The 20,765-nt window shown below is 37.4% G+C and overlaps 1 protein-coding gene across 1 annotated transcript in view; it reads left to right on the forward strand.

The window, feature by feature from the left end:
* Nucleotides 1-1,147: 1,147 nt before the first annotated feature.
* LOC311085477 (von Willebrand factor D and EGF domain-containing protein) overlaps nt 1,148-20,765 on the forward strand; it is a 79,818-nt gene continuing 60,200 nt past the window's right edge. The window contains exons 1-5 of the mRNA XM_084117984.1: nt 1,148-1,450; nt 15,188-15,372; nt 15,443-15,671; nt 17,078-17,143; nt 17,238-17,470. Of these exons, the coding sequence (XP_083974110.1) occupies nt 1,366-1,450; nt 15,188-15,372; nt 15,443-15,671; nt 17,078-17,143; nt 17,238-17,470 (798 nt within the window). The 5' untranslated portion in view covers nt 1,148-1,365. The remainder of the gene's footprint in view (nt 1,451-15,187; nt 15,373-15,442; nt 15,672-17,077; nt 17,144-17,237; nt 17,471-20,765) is intronic.

Consider the following 20,765-nt stretch of genomic DNA (forward strand, 5'->3'; position numbering starts at 1 on the left):
TTGTACATGTTCCCACAACAGCTTGACACCTCAAATATAGATTAATCTGTCCATAATAAGCATTTACTGCCCATTGTTTTATGCTAGTCCGTTCTTTAATCCACACCTCTTTAAGCAGCACATTTTCAGCTGTACTAATGATCAAAATACTTTCTCAAGTACTAAATTTACACATTTTAATAATTTCTATAACTTTTTTCTTGCTACATTTGGGTAACAGGACAGTGGGAGAAAGCCATGCCTACTTAGCAGCAGATTAATGTTTTATGGTTTGAGGACTCTTATTATGAAGGCTGTCATATATAATTTATTTATAATTTATGTTTGCTGTTTTCTGCCCTAATTGGTTGTCATGTAGCTTTTTAGCTGTAGTACAAATGGGCCTGTGCTTGTTCTTGTTTTTTGTCTGGTGTTGTTTTGTAATCCCATTATTTTCTATGGATTTATGTGGTTTCATGCTGGTGTTTGGTTACGCTTGTTTTTGTATTCAGGACATTTGTGTTGTGGTTTGTTTGAGACTGACTAACTGTACTTTACATGTGGAAAGATGAGAGGAATTTCATATTCATATTCAACCATATAGGCCCAACAATATGCTAAGATTACATGCTGAATATAAAAATGCTATCTAAGACTTTCAATTCAAAAGTTCTGCCTTTAATAAAATAAAAATAAAAAAATTACTTGCTGTTTCTTTGTAATTATTTGTGAAGTTTACTTGCAATTTCTGAGTGAAAATTGTGTTTGCACCATTTTTTCAGTGTATTGTGGTATATTATTTGCATTCAGCATTGTTTTTTTTTTGTTTTTTTTGTTTTTTTCTGTAACCCATCAGGTCAAAAGCATTGAACTAGATATTAGCAAATTCTTTGTGGACCTTTAAAAAGTTCTTCTGTAAAAACCCTTTTTCTCTTCTAATGGGAAGCATATTAAACAGTGTGAATCCTTGTGCAGAACATACCCCATGGAAAAGCTATTTCGCCCAATTTAATGTGGAAATAATCATCTTTTCTCCATTTTAGCTTCATTAAATTACCTTTCTCTGAGGTTTTCATTGCTTTTTGTAAGTTTGTTTCACTAGAGAGACCCTGTAAGTGTCCTCCTACTCTCGGTTAATTGAGTGTTTTTGACTAGAAGTGCCCCCTTCACTCCTTCAAGACAGCTGAATGTTTACACGCACACACACAAGGGAAAAATGGTCCAAGACTCCTCTTACTGCCCATAAATTAACAAATATGTTGTGCGCAAGGAAACTTCTTTAGTCTTGGGAGGAATACATGCCAACATCAGGAGCAGAGTGTTCAAACTGGACAAAACTTTCCGATGGGAATCCCGTGGAAAAACGCGCAGCTGTGAGAGTCAGACATGGAAGTTTTAAAAGGATTTTTAAAATCATCCATCTGCATCTGGTGCTTGTGTTTACTTCCTCTGAGGTTACTTGCGCAGCTGGGTAAGTCAAAAACACGCTTTGATTCAATACGATGCCTTGCATGTGCGCACGTTTAAGATGATTGTTTCTGTGTGGCGCAGCAGATTGCGCGATCGATGGAAATAACGTGACTGTATTTGGAGTTTTAGCGGTTGCACGTGCAACTTTGAATGTTGAAATGCAATGCTTGCTCTTTTATTCAAGAACTTACCATATTCCCATTTCAAAAGATTCCCAAACATTGTGCTCAAAAATGTAACTCCAAATGTGTTTGCATTGTTATTATAATTTCAATTATTTTATGTCAATATTTATGATGCTACTATATTTATTATTTAACTATTTTATGTTATTTTTTTATTTATTTATTTTTTTGCATTGATTTGTTTATATATACTGTATTATTGTAGATATTTGCAGTATTTTATTTATAAGTAACCTCTGAAAGTAGCTTTATGGGTTAAACTGAGCTTTTTATTATTTATTTTTTGTTTTGTTATTAACTATGTAACTGTTTTTTATACTAATTTTATTCGACTAACCTCGAAGCTTTTTTTATTTATTTTTAACATCATTTGTTAATTTGTTCATTTATATGATATCATTAGGGGCCAAGCCCCGAAGGGGCTATGGCACCTATTGTATCTGTTAGTTTTCTTATTATTATTATTATTATTATTCTTCTTCCTCCTCTTGAAGTCTATGGCAGCCCTATGAACCATACATAGGAAAATGATGAAATTTGGCACACTTGTAGTGATGGTAATGAAAAGTAATTGTAGCAATTTTTGAGTCTCTAGGTCCAACTCTATAGCGCCACCAGCAGTTCAAATATTCAACATTGAAATGGTTATAACTTTTGAACCCTTTGATCTAGAAAAATGAAACTTAGTACACCTGATTCATCTCATCATGCTGATTAGAACCAATATCTTACATTAAGACTCCGCCCATTACAGTAGTGGCCATTTTGAAAAGTACAGTATGCAGTTTTTTTGCTACTCCTCCTTCAAAATTGGTCTAATTTTGTCCAAACATGTACTCAAATGATCTTCGGACTGAGCCGCATAAAAGTACTGTCCCCGATTTTTTTTATTCTTCTCTGATCAAAAGTTATGACGTCGCAAACTTAACGAGGTCGACCCAAAATTGGTTCAGAAGCTATAGCTCGGCCAAACTTTGATCAATCGAAACGAAAATTGGTACACTTCATCGGAAGCATGATCTGAGGTTCCATGCCAAAGTTGGGAACAGCGCCACCTACGGGTCATGAGATATGGAAAATGCATATTTTGGCCAATAACTTATGAACAGTTTGTCAGAAAATTATAAACTTGGTGTCTATCGATTCCTTGGGTCATGACAAATCCGTGGATATCGATTTTGCCATGATGGGATGTACCACGTGTCCGCCATTTTGAATGATGTCATAATTTGCAATATCTTTTAAACTATTTGAAATTTCTTCACCAAATTTGGTATGGATCATCATTAGCATGGCCCGAAGGTACCTGAGAAATTTGATCACAGCGCCACCTAGTGTTCCAGAGATATCATTGTTTTTTGAAAAAACGCTTATAACTTTTGCTAACATTGCTTGAAATTTGATTTCTTTATGTCAATATATTCCTTGGCTTATGCCGATTTCAACGATATCTCATATGTTATTTATCAACAATGTGACTGGCCGCCATATTGGAGTGAATGTAAAACAGTTTTTTCGCTACTCCTCCTTCAAAATTGGTCTAATTTTGTCCAAACATGTACTCAAATGATCTTCGGACTGAGCCGCATAAAAGTACTGTCCCCGATTTTTTTGCTATACTGGAAAAAAAAAGTTATGATGTCGCAAACTTAATGAGGTCGACCCATAATTGGTTCAGAGGCTGTAACTTGTGAACAGTTTGTCACAAAATCATAAAATTGGTGTCTATCGATTCCTTGCGTCATGTCGAATCTGAGGATATCTATTTTGCCAGCATTGGATGTACCACATCATAAGCTATATTAGCATTAAGTTAGCTTAGCATGCTAATCTCGTTAACATGATTTTGTGTGCTCATTCACACACTGAAGCCTCTCCTCTGCAGCTTTGTAAAACATGTCCTCTGGGTGGCGCAAGTGGTTCAACCATGCGTCATGAATCCCGAACCATTGTGGTCGTGGGTTCGAGACCAGTGTGGGGCGACTTTGAAATTGTGTATAAAATAATAATTTAAATTCCTTCCGGCTCTGCACTGCTGTTGGTGCTTAAATGCTAGCTGTGCTGCTGTAATTGATGTGCTTACTGTGCTTGATGTACATTAAATTTCTGATGTTTTGCTCTTCTGGCTCCGCATTGCGCTACAGCGGCTGTTGCTTGCTCTGCCTTGCAGGGCTTGGCCCCGTATTGCTGCTTGCAGCTATATTAGCAATTGTTATTGTCAGAATAACAATTCTTCTTCTTCCCAGTGGAAGTCTATGGCAGCCCTATGAACCGTACATAGGAAAATGATGAAATTTGGCACTCTTGTAGTGATGGCCATGAATAGTAAATGTAGCAATTTTTGAGTCTTTAGGACCAACTCTATAGCGCCACCAGCAGTTAAAAAATTCAACATTGAAATGGTTATAACTTTTGAACCCTTTGATCTAGAAAAATGAAACTTAGTACACCTGATTTATCTCATCATGCTGATCAGAACCAATATCTTACATTAAGACTCCGCCCATTACAGTAGTGGCCATTTTGAAAAGTACAGTATGCAGTTTTTTTGCTACTCCTCCTTCAAAATTGGTCTAATTTTGTCCAAACATGTGCTCAAATGATCTTCGGACTGAGCCGCATAAAAGTACTGTCCCCGATTTTTTTTATTCTTCTCTGATCAAAAGTTATGACGTCGCAAAGTTAACAAGGTCGACCTAAAATTGGTTCAGCGGCTGTATCTCGGCCAAACTTTGATCAATCGAAACGAAAATTGGTACACTTCATCGGAAGCATGATCTGAGGTTCCATGCCAAAGTTGGGAACAGCGCCACCTACGGGTCATGAGATATGGAAAATGCATATTTTGGCCAATAACTTGTGAACGGTTTGTCAGAAAATTATAAACTTGGTGTCTATCGATTCCTTGGGTCATGATGAATCCGTGGATATTGATTTTGCCATGATGGGATGTACCACGTGTCCGCCATTTTGAATTTTGTCATAATTTGCAATATCTTTTAAACTATTTGAAATTTCTTCACCAAATTTGGTATGGATCGTCATTAGCATGGCCCGAAGGTACCTGAGAAGTTTGATCACAGCTCCACCTAGTGTTCCAGAGATATCATTGTTTTTTGAAAAAACGCTTATAACTTTTGCTAACATTGCTTGAAATTTGATTTCTTTATGTCAATATATTCCTTGGCTTATGCCGATTTCAACGATATCTCATATGTTATTTTTCAACAATGTGACTGGCCGCCATATTGGAGTGAATGTAAAACAGTTTTTTCGCTACTCCTCCTTCAAAATTGGTCTAATTTTGTCCAAACATGTGCTCAAATGATCTTCGGACTGAGCCGCATAAAAGTACTGTCCCCGATTTTTTTGCTATACTGGAAAAAAAAAGTTATGATGTCGCAAACTTAATGAGGTCGACCCATAATTGGTTCAGAGGCTGTAACTTGTGAACAGTTTGTCAAAAAATCATAAAATTGGTGTCTATCGATTCATTGCGTCATGTCGAATCCGAGGATATCTATTTTGCCAGGATTGGATGTACCATGTTATAAGCTACATTAGCATTAAGATAGCTTAGCATGCTAATCTGGTTAACTTGCTTTTGTGTGCTCATTCTTACACTGAAGCCTCTCCTCTGAAGGTTGTGATTGTACGTCCTCTGAGTGGTGCAATCTGCTAAACCATGAATCTAAAATCCTGAGCCATTCTGGTCGTGGGTTCGAGTCCCATGTGGGATGACTTTAAAGTTGTCATTTAAATTCCTTCCGGCTCTGCACTGCTGTTGGTGCTTAAATGCTCGCTGTGCTTCATTTACATTTATATTTAATTTCTGCTGTTTTTGTTCTTGCGGCTCTGCACTGCTGTTGGAGCTTAAATGCTTGCTGCGCTGCTGTGCTTGATGTACATTTACATGTATATTCAATTTCTGCTCTTTTTGTTCTTCTGGCTCCGCACTGCTGTTGGTGCTTAAATGCTTGCTGTGTTGCTGTAATTGATGTGCTTACAGAACTTGCTGTGCTTGATGTACATTAAATTTCTGATGTTTTGCTCTTCTGGCTCCGCATTGCGCTACAGCGGCTTTTGCTTGCTGTGCCTTGCAGGGCTTGGCCCCGTATTGCTGCTTGCAGCTATTTATTAGGGGCCAAGCCCCGAAGGGGCTATGGCACCTATTGTATCTGTTAGTTTTCTTATTATTATTATTAGGGGCCAAGCCCCGAAGGGGCTATGGCACCTATTGTATCTGTTAGTTTTCTTATTATTAGGGGCCAAGCCCCGAAGGGGCTATGGCACCTATTGTATCTGTTAGTTTTCTTATTAGGGGCCAAGCCCCGAAGGGGCTATGGCACCTATTGTATCTGTTAGTTTTCTTATTATTATTATTATTATTATTCTTCTTCCTCCTCTTGAAGTCTATGGCAGCCCTATGAACCATACATAGGAAAATGATGAAATTTGGCACACTTGTAGTGATGGTAATGAAAAGTAATTGTAGCAATTTTTGAGTCTCTAGGTCCAACTCTATAGCGCCACCAGCAGTTCAAAAATTCAACATTGAAATGGTTATAACTTTTGAACCCTTTGATCTAGAAAAATGAAACTTAGTACACCTGATTCATCTCATCATGCTGATTAGAACCAATATCTTACATTAAGACTCCGCCCATTACAGTAGTGGCCATTTTGAAAAGTACAGTATGCAGTTTTTTTGCTACTCCTCCTTCAAAATTGGTCTAATTTTGTCCAAACATGTACTCAAATGATCTTCGGACTGAGCCGCATAAAAGTACTGTCCCCGATTTTTTTTATTCTTCTCTGATCAAAAGTTATGACGTCGCAAACTTAACGAGGTCGACCCAAAATTGGTTCAGAAGCTATAGCTCGGCCAAACTTTGATCAATCGAAACGAAAATTGGTACACTTCATCGGAAGCATGATCTGAGGTTCCATGCCAAAGTTGGGAACAGCGCCACCTACGGGTCATGAGATATGGAAAATGCATATTTTGGCCAATAACTTATGAACAGTTTGTCAGAAAATTATAAACTTGGTGTCTATCGATTCCTTGGGTCATGACAAATCCGTGGATATCGATTTTGCCATGATGGGATGTACCACGTGTCCGCCATTTTGAATGATGTCATAATTTGCAATATCTTTTAAACTATTTGAAATTTCTTCACCAAATTTGGTATGGATCATCATTAGCATGGCCCGAAGGTACCTGAGAAATTTGATCACAGCGCCACCTAGTGTTCCAGAGATATCATTGTTTTTTGAAAAAACGCTTATAACTTTTGCTAACATTGCTTGAAATTTGATTTCTTTATGTCAATATATTCCTTGGCTTATGCCGATTTCAACGATATCTCATATGTTATTTATCAACAATGTGACTGGCCGCCATATTGGAGTGAATGTAAAACAGTTTTTTCGCTACTCCTCCTTCAAAATTGGTCTAATTTTGTCCAAACATGTACTCAAATGATCTTCGGACTGAGCCGCATAAAAGTACTGTCCCCGATTTTTTTGCTATACTGGAAAAAAAAAGTTATGATGTCGCAAACTTAATGAGGTCAACCCATAATTGGTTCAGAGGCTGTAACTTGTGAACAGTTTGTCACAAAATCATAAAATTGGTGTCTATCGATTCCTTGCGTCATGTCGAATCTGAGGATATCTATTTTGCCAGCATTGGATGTACCACATCATAAGCTATATTAGCATTAAGTTAGCTTAGCATGCTAATCTCGTTAACATGATTTTGTGTGCTCATTCACACACTGAAGCCTCTCCTCTGCAGCTTTGTAAAACATGTCCTCTGGGTGGCGCAAGTGGTTCAACCATGCGTCATGAATCCCGAACCATTGTGGTCGTGGGTTCGAGACCAGTGTGGGGCGACTTTGAAATTGTGTATAAAATAATAATTTAAATTCCTTCCGGCTCTGCACTGCTGTTGGTGCTTAAATGCTAGCTGTGCTGCTGTAATTGATGTGCTTACTGTGCTTGATGTACATTAAATTTCTGATGTTTTGCTCTTCTGGCTCCGCATTGCGCTACAGCGGCTGTTGCTTGCTCTGCCTTACAGGGCTTGGCCCCGTATTGCTGCTTGCAGCTATATTTATAGTTGTTGTTGTTTAGTTTTGTGTTAATATGCAGGCTATTTTAATTTTACTTCCTATAACATGTTTAAAACATTGTTAACTTTGTGCACAAGATTTTTGTCTGGCTGCGTCAGGAACATGGTGTTGAGATAAACGTGCTTTCAATCCAAATACATTGTTTTCATTAGTGCGCAATATCCCGGTTCTCCAGACGGGTTGAGCATCTGTTTGAAATCTGAGCGAAACGTTGCTTTAACTCTGCGCACTGACATCCATTTGCGCACCAAATGGAGAGTCTGTCTGCGCAGTTTAAATAGAATTAAGGTGCTCCGTGCAAGCGACGGGCTCTCTCTCTCTCTCTCTCAGATGTTTTAAGCAGTCATTAGAGCAGTCAGTAGGTGAGTATTAAGCCTCAGGGATGCAGTAATTGTGGGAATGTGAGCCTCAAGATTGTGGGGTCAAACTGATTAGTGAGAGTGTGATATCTTTACTGTCCTTTTCTCCATTACAGGTTATAGAACTGTGTAAATTCAGTCATTCATGCAGTCTTTCACAACTGGCCTGCATATCATGTGCATATCAATTTAATTTGTAATTATTGAAATTGTTATTACAAGTATTTCATTTTTATTTATAGATCTAGAGACCAAGAGACCCTCAGTCTCATAAAGGGGCACTGATATGCTCGCAGCGAAGTTCTTTTTTGTTCTTCGCTTGGGGTAAAAAGAAGTATAAAAATACCTTTTTAGCGAACATCCCGACGCTGTCCACACACTGTCTGTTAGAATTGGTTTAGATGAAAATATATAAATATGCGCTTTCTTCTCAATAACAAAATGAACACACATAAAATATGATAGAGTTGAGAAAACAGAGGTAAAGAAAGCATCAGATCATAGCGATGTGGATGTTTGCACAACATCTGCAGTGCGGCACCCCAGTCAAGTCATGTCACGTTTATGTATAGCACTAAAGTGCTTTACATATTGCTTTAAGTCAAGCAGCTTTACAATGTAAAAAATGAAAAGTATCACTTTCAATTAATATTACAACTTCAGTTTCTACTATAAAGCAGCTCTCCAGTGTCTTCATGCTGAATAGAATCAAAAATACAAAAATGGTGTGCACATCCCAAACACCCAGATTGGGCGCAGGTGCAGGACAACTAAATAATATAGACAAAATAAAGAAGTGTGAAGTCCAGACAATAAAAATTAATGCTCCAAAAGAGTTTATTCAAGCAACATTTCGACCCTCAGGTCTTCATCAGGCTCAATAGAAGAAATGAACCCGGAGAACTTTTCCGTGTCAAAGAATGCAGAGCCTCAAAGTTGAGAGTTTACATTTACTTTATATCACGCAATTCTGACTTTATAACACGCAATTGCGACTTTATGTCTCGCAATTCTGAGAAATAAATTTAGAATTGTGAGATATAAAGTCGCAATTGTGTGTTATAAAGTCAGAATTGTGAGATAAAATCTCACAATTGCAAGATATGAACATGTAATTCTGAGAAAAAAAAGTCAGAATTGCGAGTTTATTTCTCACAATTCTGACTTTATAACACACAATTGCGACTTTATATCACGCAATTCTGACTTTATGACTCGCAATTGCGACTTTATATCACGCAATTCTGATAAAAAGTCAGAATTGCAAGATGTAAACTCGCAATTGTGAGAAAAAAAGTCATAATTGTGAGATAAAAAATCGCAATTACCTTTTTTATTTTTTATTCTGTGGGCGAAAACAAGCTTCCATAGTTTCGAACTCCCGAAACAAACTCCAGACGAAATTCGTTTCGGTTTGATTTTGTTCTAAATGACGTCACACCAGTTCGTTTGTTTCTCTTGAAGTATATCAGGGCCTTGCGTGTTGAGGTAAATATTTTTCTGCAAGTGTGATTTGAGGGAAGATAAGGATTCAAATTTTGTGCCTTATTTTTTATCATTCAGCCAAGATTGTAAAACATTTCAGCAGTTCATCTATATCAGGAATGGTCAGTTTTTTTAATTGCACGTCACTGGAACCATTATTGTAAGAAATGTCATTATAAGGTTTTGACAGGATTGTATGTTAATTATGTTGTGCTGAACAACAGTACTTATTTCATAATCTTCATTTTGTCTGGAGTTTTGAGGATAAACAAATCTGTACACAAGACATTTGACTAAATGTCTCAATTCTTGGTATCATCTCTTACACAATGTCCTCCCAGCGGTGTCCACTCATCAGACCGTGAACGAGTCCTTCTCCGTGATATTTTTCCTGTGAATCATTAGCGTTTACTTTTCAGTCTTTATTAAATATCTGACAGCTGTGCGTTTGGGTCATGTGATCTCATCCCTCATAAGCCTCAATCAACACAATGGAGTGAAAAAGAGAAGTTTCTGAATCCTCAGGGTTTGGGTGAAGTCCTGGCTGAGCGAGAGGAGGAAATGGACAAGTTTGTGCGCAACTGTGAAAGACTTTCGCTTTAATATCAAGGACGGTTTGCTGTAGTCACTGGTATTTCATAAACGTAACAGACCCAGACTTGCCAAACCATTTTTTGAATGAGAATTTCTCTCTCTGGGGCTGGAGAGTGTGAATATCTGGAGCTGTTCCTCTCCTGCTGTGTAATCAGCTCTTCATTCAGCCAAGAGGCAGACTGTCACAACAGATAACTCACATTTACCAGCCCTGCACCCCTGCACACACACACACACACACACACACACACACACACACACACACACACACACACACACACACACACACACACACACACTGACTGAACTTGTGTGAAAGTTCTCCAGGTTTAACAATCCTTAAACACTACATGCTTAAAATAAAGATTGTTTGCAGCTTGTTAGGTTCAGCAGGACCCTTCTTATTGAATTTTTTGCTCTATAGGAGTTGAGTCTTGAGTCTTGAATTGGCTATATAGTGTTTGGCAGATTAAATCATGACTTCATATCTTTATGTAACTTTATAACTTTGCACGGAGTCCCTAAGGTGACCTGTTGATGTAAAAAATATGAGATGGGAAGGGGAAAATGATATTTAAAAGCTTTTGCATTTGTATGTAAACGTTTTGCATTCCCCAAAGAAACTTTACGTTTGCTCTCAAAACTTTTGTGTTCTCTTGAAACGTGTGCTTAGTAAGTGTGTTAACCAATCCACCCCCTTCAAGTGCAAAACCGGTAATGGAAATAATATGAGATGGGAAGAAAAACTATATTTCTTTAGCAAAAGTTTTGTGTTCCCTAAAGAAGTGTTACGTTTGCTGGCAAAACGTTTGCGTTCTCTCAAAACGTATGCTAGCAAGTGTAAAACTGATATTTCGCTCGCAAAAGTTTTGCATTCTTTGTGTTTGCTCACAAAACTTTTACAATCTCTCAAAACGTTTCGAAACTTTTTGAGTGAACGCAATACTGTGATGGAAATAACATGAAATGGGAGGGAAAACTGTATTTTGGTCACACAAATTTTGCGTTCCCTCCGAGAAACTTTACGTTTGCTCTCAAAACGTTTGCGTTCTCTCGAATCGTATGCTAGCAAGCACAAAACCGGTGATGGAAATAATATGAGATGGGAAGAAAAACTATATTTCGCTAGCAAAAGTTTTGCGTTCTCTAAAGAAATGTTACGTTTGCGTTCTCTCGAAATGTATGCTAGCAAGCGTAAAACTGATATTTCGCTCGCAAAAGTTTTGCATTCTTTGTGTTTGCTCACAAAACTTTTACAATCTCTCAAAACGTTTCGAAACTTTTCGACTGAACGCAAAACTGTGATGGAAATAATATGAAATGGGAGGGAAAACTGTATTTTGGTCACACAAATTTTGCGTTCCCTCCGAGAAACTTTACGTTTGCTCTCAAACCGTTTGCGTTCTCTCGAAACGTATGCTAGCAAGCACAAAACCGGTGATGGAAATAATATGAGATGGGAAGAAAAACTATATTTCGCTAGCAAAAGTTTTGCGTTCCCTAAAGAAACGTTACGTTTGCTGGCAAAACGTTTGCGTTCTCTCAAAACGTATGTTAGCGAGCGTAAAACTGATATTTCACTCGCAAAAGTTTTGCATTCTTTGTGTTTGCTCACAAAACTTTTACAATCTCTCAAAACTTTTCGAAACTTTCCGACTGAACGCAAAACTGTGATGGAAATAATATGAAATGGGAGGGAAAACTGTATTTTGGTCACACAAATTTTGCGTTCCCTCCGAGAAACTTGACGTTTGCTCTCAAACCGTTTGCGTTCTCTCGAAACGTATGCTAGCAAGCACAAAACCGGTGATGGAAATAATATGAGATGGGAAGAAAAACTATATTTCGCTAGCAAAAGTTTTGCGTTCCCTGAAGAAATGTTACGTTTGCTGGCAAAACGTTTGCGTTCTCTCGTAATGTATGCTAGCGAGCATAAAACTGATATTTCGCTCGCAAAAGTTTTGCATTCTTTGTGTTTGCTCACAAAACTTTTACAATCTCTCAAAACGTTTAGAAACTTTTCGACTGAACGCAAAACTGTGATGGAAATAATATGAAATGGGAGGGAAACTGTATTTTGGTCACACAAATTTTGCGTTCCCTCCGAGAAACTTTACATTTGCTCTCAAAACTTTTGCGTTCTCTCGAAACGTATGCTAGCAAGCACAAAATCGGTGATGGAAATAATATGAGATGGGAAGAAAAACTATATTTTGCTAGCAAAAGTTGTGCGTTCCCTAAAGAAACGTTACGTTTGCTGGCAAAACGTTTGCGTTCTCTCAAAACGTATGCTAGCAAGCACAAAACCGGTGATGGAAATAATATGAGATGGGAAGAAAAACTATATTTCGCTAGCAAAAGTTTTGCGTTCCCTAAAGAAATGTTACGTTTGCTGGCAAAACGTTTGCGTTCTCTCGAAATGTATGCTAGCGAGCATAAAACTGATATTTCGCTCGCAAAAGTTTTGCATTCTTTGTGTTTGCTCACAAAACTTTTACAATCTCTCAAAACGTTTCGAAACTTTTCGACTGAACGCAAAACTGTCATGGAAAACTGTATTTTGGTCACACAAATTTTGCGTTCCCTCCGAGAAACTTTACGTTTGCTCTCAAAACGTTTGTGTTCTCTCAAAACGTATGCTAGCAAGCTCAAAACTGATATTTCGCTCAAAACTCAAAACTTTTTGAGTGAACACAAAACTTTGATGGAAATAATATGAAATGGGAGGAAAAACTGTTTTTGTCACAAAAGTTGTGTAAGTGTCTGAAATCCACCCAGTCCTTAAGTCAACAAATTAACTGGGCCGTCTGAGGTGTTTACCCAGCAGCGCTTGTCCCAGCTTTTCTTTGAGGGCTGAAAACACGAGTGTTTGTGGAACCTTTGACCTTACGTAGCAAGATCTGACTGTGGTTGTCACCCTTGCAAGACCAGACAGATACCAAATGTGGCTTGCTGTCTTAAATAGGTTAATTATGAGCTATTGACATAACCTTTTCTGTTCAGACATACACAGAACTTCTTCTCTGAGTTTTCGGTGTGATATATTTAAGGTTGAATAAATGATAGAATAATTTTTATTTTATTTTCTTGAATTGTAGTTTTTATTCTAATTTTATTTATATTAATCTATAATATTTTTAATTTTATTTAATGTTTGTGTTGTCACTTTGCTGTGGCCATTATTTTTTATTTTATCTTATTTTTATTTTATTTTACAGTTAGGATGTCATATTGCTTTTGTCACAATTAAATAGTTTTATTTTATTTTCTGTTGCATGATTTTTTTTTTTTTTTATTACATTTTCTATTTTCGACATATTTTTAGTACAGTGAAGATTTCCAGCATATGTCTTTCTGAATCGGTGAAGGATGTATGTTTGCTTGGAAAGTAAAGTGAGCACCCAGTAGCTGCTTTTACTTTCATCGGTATCTGTATCTTTTAGTCGGCCACCTTGAAACTCCATTACCTCCCCTTAAGAAACGTCCTCTCAAATCATCCAAGTATCTCCCCACCAAACCATTATTAACAATTTATAAAATGAACACTAAAATATATTTATCTTCTTCCTGCCCCATTACACCTCTAAGAGTAAAGCTTAGGACGTAATTGCAGAGTAATGATCCTTGAATTAGGCTGGAAAGAGCAGGGCATTATGGACTCTAAACCAGCCGAGACATGATCTCATCAGCGCTCCAGTGGGGCAGAAAGCCCTCTAGACCGAGCCTCGTCTTCCCTCAGTAAAGCAGACAGGATTAGAGGAGAGATTTTCTGCTCTTTTCCACGCCGGTCAAAGGTCATCTGCCCTTATTCTTTATGAAGACTTTCAAATAGTTGGTGGAAATGTGTTCCTTTGAACAAAGTCTGTCTTTGAGGCGCCACTGAGAGAAGATGTAAGTTAATAGTAATTGCTAATTACCTATTTTTAAGGTGTAATGGTGCCCAGCCATTGTGATTTGGTGTTTATTTTATTGTATTTATTTTATTTTATTTCAGTTTAGTTTAGTTTTTTTTATTATTCCTAAGTTAAAATTTAAAAGTATATATATATAAAATTTGTTTTGATGTTGCTTTGCCTTTTTTTTTTGGTTCTGTTGCTTTGCTTTTATCTTTTTGTTTTGTTGCTTTGTTTTTTTTTCTTTGTTTTTTGTTTCGCTTCACTGACTTTTTTTGTTTCTTTTCTTTCTTTTGTTTTGTTGTGCTTTTCTGACAACTTTGTTTTGTTACTTTGCTGACATTATTACCAAGTGAAAGTCCTTTGTACTGTCTAAAGTCTACATTTTCCCACTAGTCTGTTTTGTCTATAACAGCTGCTATCTGCCCTGTCTCAACTTCCATTATACACAATAGCAGAGATGACAGGACGCACAGTCCAAACTTTCTATTAGCATGTTCAGGAGGAGCATTAGAGGATTACCAGTGTTATGGTGACCTCTGGCATCCTTATACAAAAAGTGAGACAGTGGCTGTCGCTCTCCCTCCCTTGCGTAATTAGCAGAGATGGTGACATCCGATCCACTTCGGCTCTGAGATACCGGAAGAAGAAGGGTTAAGGTGTTACAGATGTGCTGTCTGAAGAAATGGCAAGGGATTAAAAAGGTTTTAGCCTGAAAGTCACACGTCTATTTTTGCCCTTCCGTTTTGCCGTGAGACCCGGACACACGTCGCCGATTTCTCCGACCTTTGCAGCGTAAAGTTATGAGCAAGGGAAAGGGGGTCAGATAAAGGTGTGTTATTTTTACCCTGGTTAAACGTCTGCCGCTGAGGAGGTCACGTTAACCCCCATTTGGGTTTTAATGAACCTGAGTGACGTTTTCAAGCCACTGGAATGACACAGTTTTCGACCTTCTCCTTCGCTGTCTTCTGAGCGCTGACCTTAGTCTTTGCCGAAAGGTTGTTTTAAACTCTTTTATGAATATAAAAGGTTGTAATTCAGGGAAGCAGGCCTTTGTTTGATGGTGTCCTTGGTTCTCCCAGCTCCAGAATGCTATCCCGGCGGATACAGGACCTTGAGGAACGCATATCGAAGCGTTGACTTCGACTCTACTGAACTTCAGAACACAGCGATACAGGATCTGGTCTGTGACCATTCTCTGCTGCCCGGATGGTACCGGTTTTCCATAAACAACAAACCTGCGGAGATGCCGACCCGCTGCGTTGAGGTGAGGAGTCTCAGATCAGTTCTGACCAGTTTCCAAACTGCAGTTTTTTGATCTCCGTCTCTTTTTGTAGATGAACCGCTGTGGTACGCAGGCTCCGGTGTGGTTGTCTCTGAAGGACAGCTCTCTTCCGAGGCCCGGAGAGGTCAAGCAGCTCTCGGCCTGTGCCACATGGCAGTTCTTTCACGGAAGCACCAAAGACTGCTGCCTTTTCCGCATCCCAATCTCGGTCCGGAACTGTGGCAAGTTCCTGCTGTACTTCCTGCAGCCGACACAAGGTTGCATGGGATACTGTGCAGAAGGTACACAGTTATGTGACTCGTTTTTCAATACTTTACTAACACTATTTCAAAACTAATACCTAAAATGAATAACTTTATTTTACCTATGGTGACTATTGTGAAATCATGTCCAGGTCACATTTCATCCCAAAAATCTGAAGAAAAAATAAATTAGATTTATGTATTTTCATTTTTAATAAAGAAAACAAACAAACAAATAATTGTTTTATAATCTTTTTTATTTATTTTTAAGATTTAAAAGTATAAACAGGAATTGTAATGGATCTTCTGGCAAAAAAGAAAGCCCTAAATAAATGAATAAATAAATACATATTTTATTTAATGAAAAAGAAAATCAAATTTATTTCAATAAAACAATTTATATTTTATATTTTGTAGTTTATTTTATTTTATTTATGTATTAAATCAAGTTTTTTTTTTTTTTTTTTTTTTTATACTAATGGAAGTAAAAATAAATAGGAAGTGTTAGGACTAAATATTATTTTAATATCAAGAAATTATTTTCATGACAAATTTCCCAGGAAATTTTCATTACTTCATTACTTATTTCCAATGGTTATTTTTCAGTTTATTTTATTTATTTATTTTTTTTAATAATATTTGAATTAATATTGATTATTTCTTTTCACTTTTATTTATTTTTTAATCTAAATCAGCATAAATTAAAAGTACTATGGCATTACAACAAATACAATAATGTTGTCACTCATTTCAATGAGAATAAAACATTTTGCAATGAATATGTGGGGTGAAAATATGTTATATAGTCATAAAAACAATGTAAAAATTGGAAAAATAGTAATGATCCTAAAAATGCATTCATGGTCATTGTGCAAAATATAATTTTTTTTTTTTTCTTCTTCAGATTTCAAAGTGAAACCACGTATTTGATGTTTGAAATTAAATGGGAGAATTAAATGTAGTTTGCTTATTGATTTGAATCGGTCTTAGTGACATATTTGACCTGTAATAGACTTTAAAACATGCAGCAATACTTGCACCAGTAGAAGAGTACAATATGTTTCCTTGTGCAACTACCATCTCATTTCTAGTATGGATGATCAATATTTCTCTTTCTCTGGCCATGTGTCCTTTCTCACTTTCTCAAACATCTCTTAGATCCAAATAAATGACTGTATCATCAACCGTGTGCAAGAGTATTCAGGTCATTTTTAGTTTGGGATCGATTTCTGGTGACTGACGAATCAGCAAATCAGATTACTGGATTCATGTAGCAATATTTCACAGATTTATGACAGTTCCATGATGGCTACAAGAAGAAGGAAATTGTTTGGGTTAAAGAAATGCTTTGTTTATAATGAGGAGGATATTATAAGCTATGAAACTTGCTGGATGTTTTGATGGTACAAAGACCTTATGACTAAACAATGCTTTTTTTTTTTTAGTTGCTTCACAATACACACCTAAATCCTGTCCACCTGGTGAAACCGAAGTTAACGGTCTATGTAAGGGTAAGTTATTTTCAATGTTAACAATTTTATTTTGATTTATTACATCTCTGTTTTTATATTTCATCTCATGACCTTGTTGTTCTCCTCTGTGAAGCAAACGTCCCCTCACTACCTTCAAAACCCCTGGTGGCCCCAGAGCTGGTCGGCAGCAGCGTCCACCTCCGATGCTCCTTCACTGGGGTGACGTCCATGTGGCCGGTGGGGTATCAGGTGGTGTGGGCGAGATACTCCTCCAACACCATGAAGGTGGAGATCAGACGAGACACAACGACTCGACTGTACTCACTGGTTGAGATGGACGGAGTTCACTTTAGGCTGGGAGAAACGGTAAAAGAAACTATTTTTAATGTATAAAACTAGTTTGGAAAGTCAAATTTGCTTAGTATATATCTAGAAAGATAAAAAGGGCAACAGTGTTCAGTGTAAAGTGCTCTAAAATAATCCAGTGTTACACAAAGATATTGTAGGCTGGGTAGCCCCGCCCACATTCAAATCTCATTGGTCCAAAATCCATGTCTGCATATTAAACGTAATATATGTTCTGATTGGCTGTGGTTTTGTTGCTTCAAACTGCCTTTTCATTTTAAGTTTCGACAATAGTTATGTTTCCGTTCATGTTGTGAATTTAAAAACGAAAAACTTGAATAATATGTAATGTTCCCTAGACAACATTACAGCCACAAACAAATTGCTCTAATAAACGTCATGTTTGCTAACGATCGGTGAATTATTCAGTCACATGACATTTTTGACGCACATATAGTAAATGCAAGCGTATACATTTTTAATGCACATTTTTGCAAACAATTTTTTTACAATTTGTAAAAATTCGTTAGACATTAGCTGTTTTCATCCTATTTTTATGAGCATTTGGGAATATCGGATAAAAAGTACCTCTGTATGGAAACGCCAAGATGCACATTAATTCTAAAAATGTGCATAAAAAATATATGCGTTCGAATGAGGCAAATATTTGTTTTATCTGATAAGAACACTGTAAAAAGTGAATAGTTGGATCAACTTAAAAAAATTACTTCAATTGGTAACACCTAAAGAAATTAAGTTTTCTCAACTTAAATTATCACGTTTTATCATGAAAAACGTGATAATTTAAGTTGAGTAAACTTAATTTCTTTAGGTGTTACCAATTGAAGTAATTTTTTTAAGTTGATCCAACTATTCACTTTTTACAGTGAAGACATGCGTATAAACTATGATGGAAATACACTTACAGAGCAAATGCCTTGTTTCAAAACTAAAATCTCACGTGACTTTGCCTCAACAGTGCTTGTGATTGGATAACTGGACTAACCAGCGGACCAATCGTATCGCACAGCATCTCAAATGTTGGTTTAATCATTCTGAAATGCCTGAGCCAAAGTCATCAGAATGATTTGGTTTAATTCCCTCCCAGAAGCGCCTCGCATGATTGAGTTCCCAAACACCAGCATCCAAATGGTTTTGTTTCAGCTTCAGCTTTGAGATTCAAGTCATTTATGTAGGGAAAAAAGCCACACTGGCTTCCTTGATTGCAGCAACTTTCATTTTATTACAGATATTTTGTGCCAATTTCCCAGGAAATGACGATTTTGTTCTCTTAAACGCATGGGATGGAAATTTGCACATGTTTTATGCGATATTCCAATTTTGCACATAAATTAAATTCACAACTTTTCTTCTCAAACATAGCTACTGAAAACCTAGAACAAGGTTTTATATGTGTAAACTGAACTAAAATCAAACAAACGTTTGAATTTTTATTATTTTTTTTTTGTATGTACAAATTTTTCAGCAGTGGTAGAAATATGTGTGTATTGTGTAAGATTCAGAATTTAGGGCACGTCTGGTGCACCAGAGTCTTAAAACGCCATCATTGTCTTCTTTTGATTTTTTTTCCCCTGTAGCGTAATGCGCTCCAGACAGCCGTTAAACTCACTTCTCACCAGACCAAGAAAGGAAAGGGTCTTTTGTGAGGGCCATCTTTAGTCATAATGCCCTTTGACCTCTCGTATGAGTTCCAGCGGAAATGAGATCAGGTCAAGAAAGAGTAAAGGTCAAATTTAGGCCACGTGTATACAAATCATAAATAACACTGAGGCGGAACATTGTCTAGAAGTTCGTTTTGATTTCATTCTGATTTATTTGTTCTGACGTGAAGTTGGAAGGAGGTTTGAAGACAAGAGTTTGAAATGTGCTTCGCTACCTGTGGTCATAAAAAAACCTGTGTGTTTTTACATCACAGAGGCCCCTGTTCGAGAAACACCATCATTCTGGTTTGGGTTGTGAGGTTCTCTTAAACATGTGTCACAGCTGGGCTTAGTCAAACACACACACACACACCTTGAGCTCTCCATAATACCCATATACAGGCAAAACAGACCTGAAAATCCTTCATTCATACACAAAAGGACATTCAAACAAACATAGTTCGTTTCAGTGCCATATATGGCATGAAATGGCATGTAAATGTTTATGGCATCAAATACATTGATGCATTATGAAACAAAAATATCTTAGATTTTTGGCCCCACTGTGTTATTAGGGGCCAAGCACAGAATGTGCGTAGGCACCTATTGTATCTGTTGGCGTACCAAAAATAATTCTTCTTCTTCTTCCGCTCTGGGAGTCTATGGCAGCCCATAGAACCGATCGCGGGAAAGTTGTAATGGTTTGACATTCTGATAGAGGACAGTCCCAACATTAAATACACCAATTTTGGTGTGTCTAAGTCATTCCCTCTAGCGCCACCAACTGTCCAAAGTTTCACTCATGTTTATTCTAATAACTTTTGAACCACAAGGGCTAGAAACAAAATTCTTTTTCCCTCTGATTCCTGACCCCATGACGATTCGATTGCACCCTATGACGTCATTTTCCGTCATGAAAAGTTTTCCGCCATTTTGAATTTTCCGGAAAAGCTACTTTTTCGAACTCCTCCTAGGCCGTTGCTCCAATTTCCATGAAAATTGAATCAGATCATCTACAGACCATGCCGACAAAAAGTTATGGAATTCAAGTTGATTCGCTTAGCAATTTTCGAAAAAAACCCACAAACAAATTTTACGTAGCGCTTGCGAAAACAGACGTAAGGCTGTATCTCCGCAACGCTTTATTGGATTCAGACCAAACTTGGCACATGTCATCACAAGCATGACCTGAGGCTACATGCTGCGTTTCGGCGCAGCGCCACCTACTGGTCCGGAGATATGAAAAATGGCTATTTTTGCTTATAACTTCTGAACAGTTTGCCCAAAAATCATCAAATTGGTCTCGTTAGATTCAGGCCAACATGCTGAGTCGACTGATATCCAATTTTACCATATCGGCCATTTTGGCTGTCGACCATTTTGAATTTTGTGCTAAAATGCTGTATTTTAAGAACGCATGAATGGATTGTTACGAAACATGGTATGGGTCATCAGCACGATGCCCTGAAGGAGCGTGAGAAGTTTCGAAACAGCGCCACCTTGTGGTCAAAAGTTATAACAACATTTCCAAAAAGGCTAATAACCTTTGAATAAATCTGCCTATTGAAATGCCACTGGTCTTAATAGATTCCCTGGGTCACGCTGAGAACATAGATACCAAGTTTGCCAAATTTGGCCGAACTTCCTGTCCGCCA

This window comes from Abramis brama (assembly GCF_963993115.1).
Source record: "Abramis brama genome assembly, chromosome: 6".
In the NCBI taxonomy this organism is placed as follows: domain Eukaryota; kingdom Metazoa; phylum Chordata; class Actinopteri; order Cypriniformes; family Leuciscidae; genus Abramis; species Abramis brama.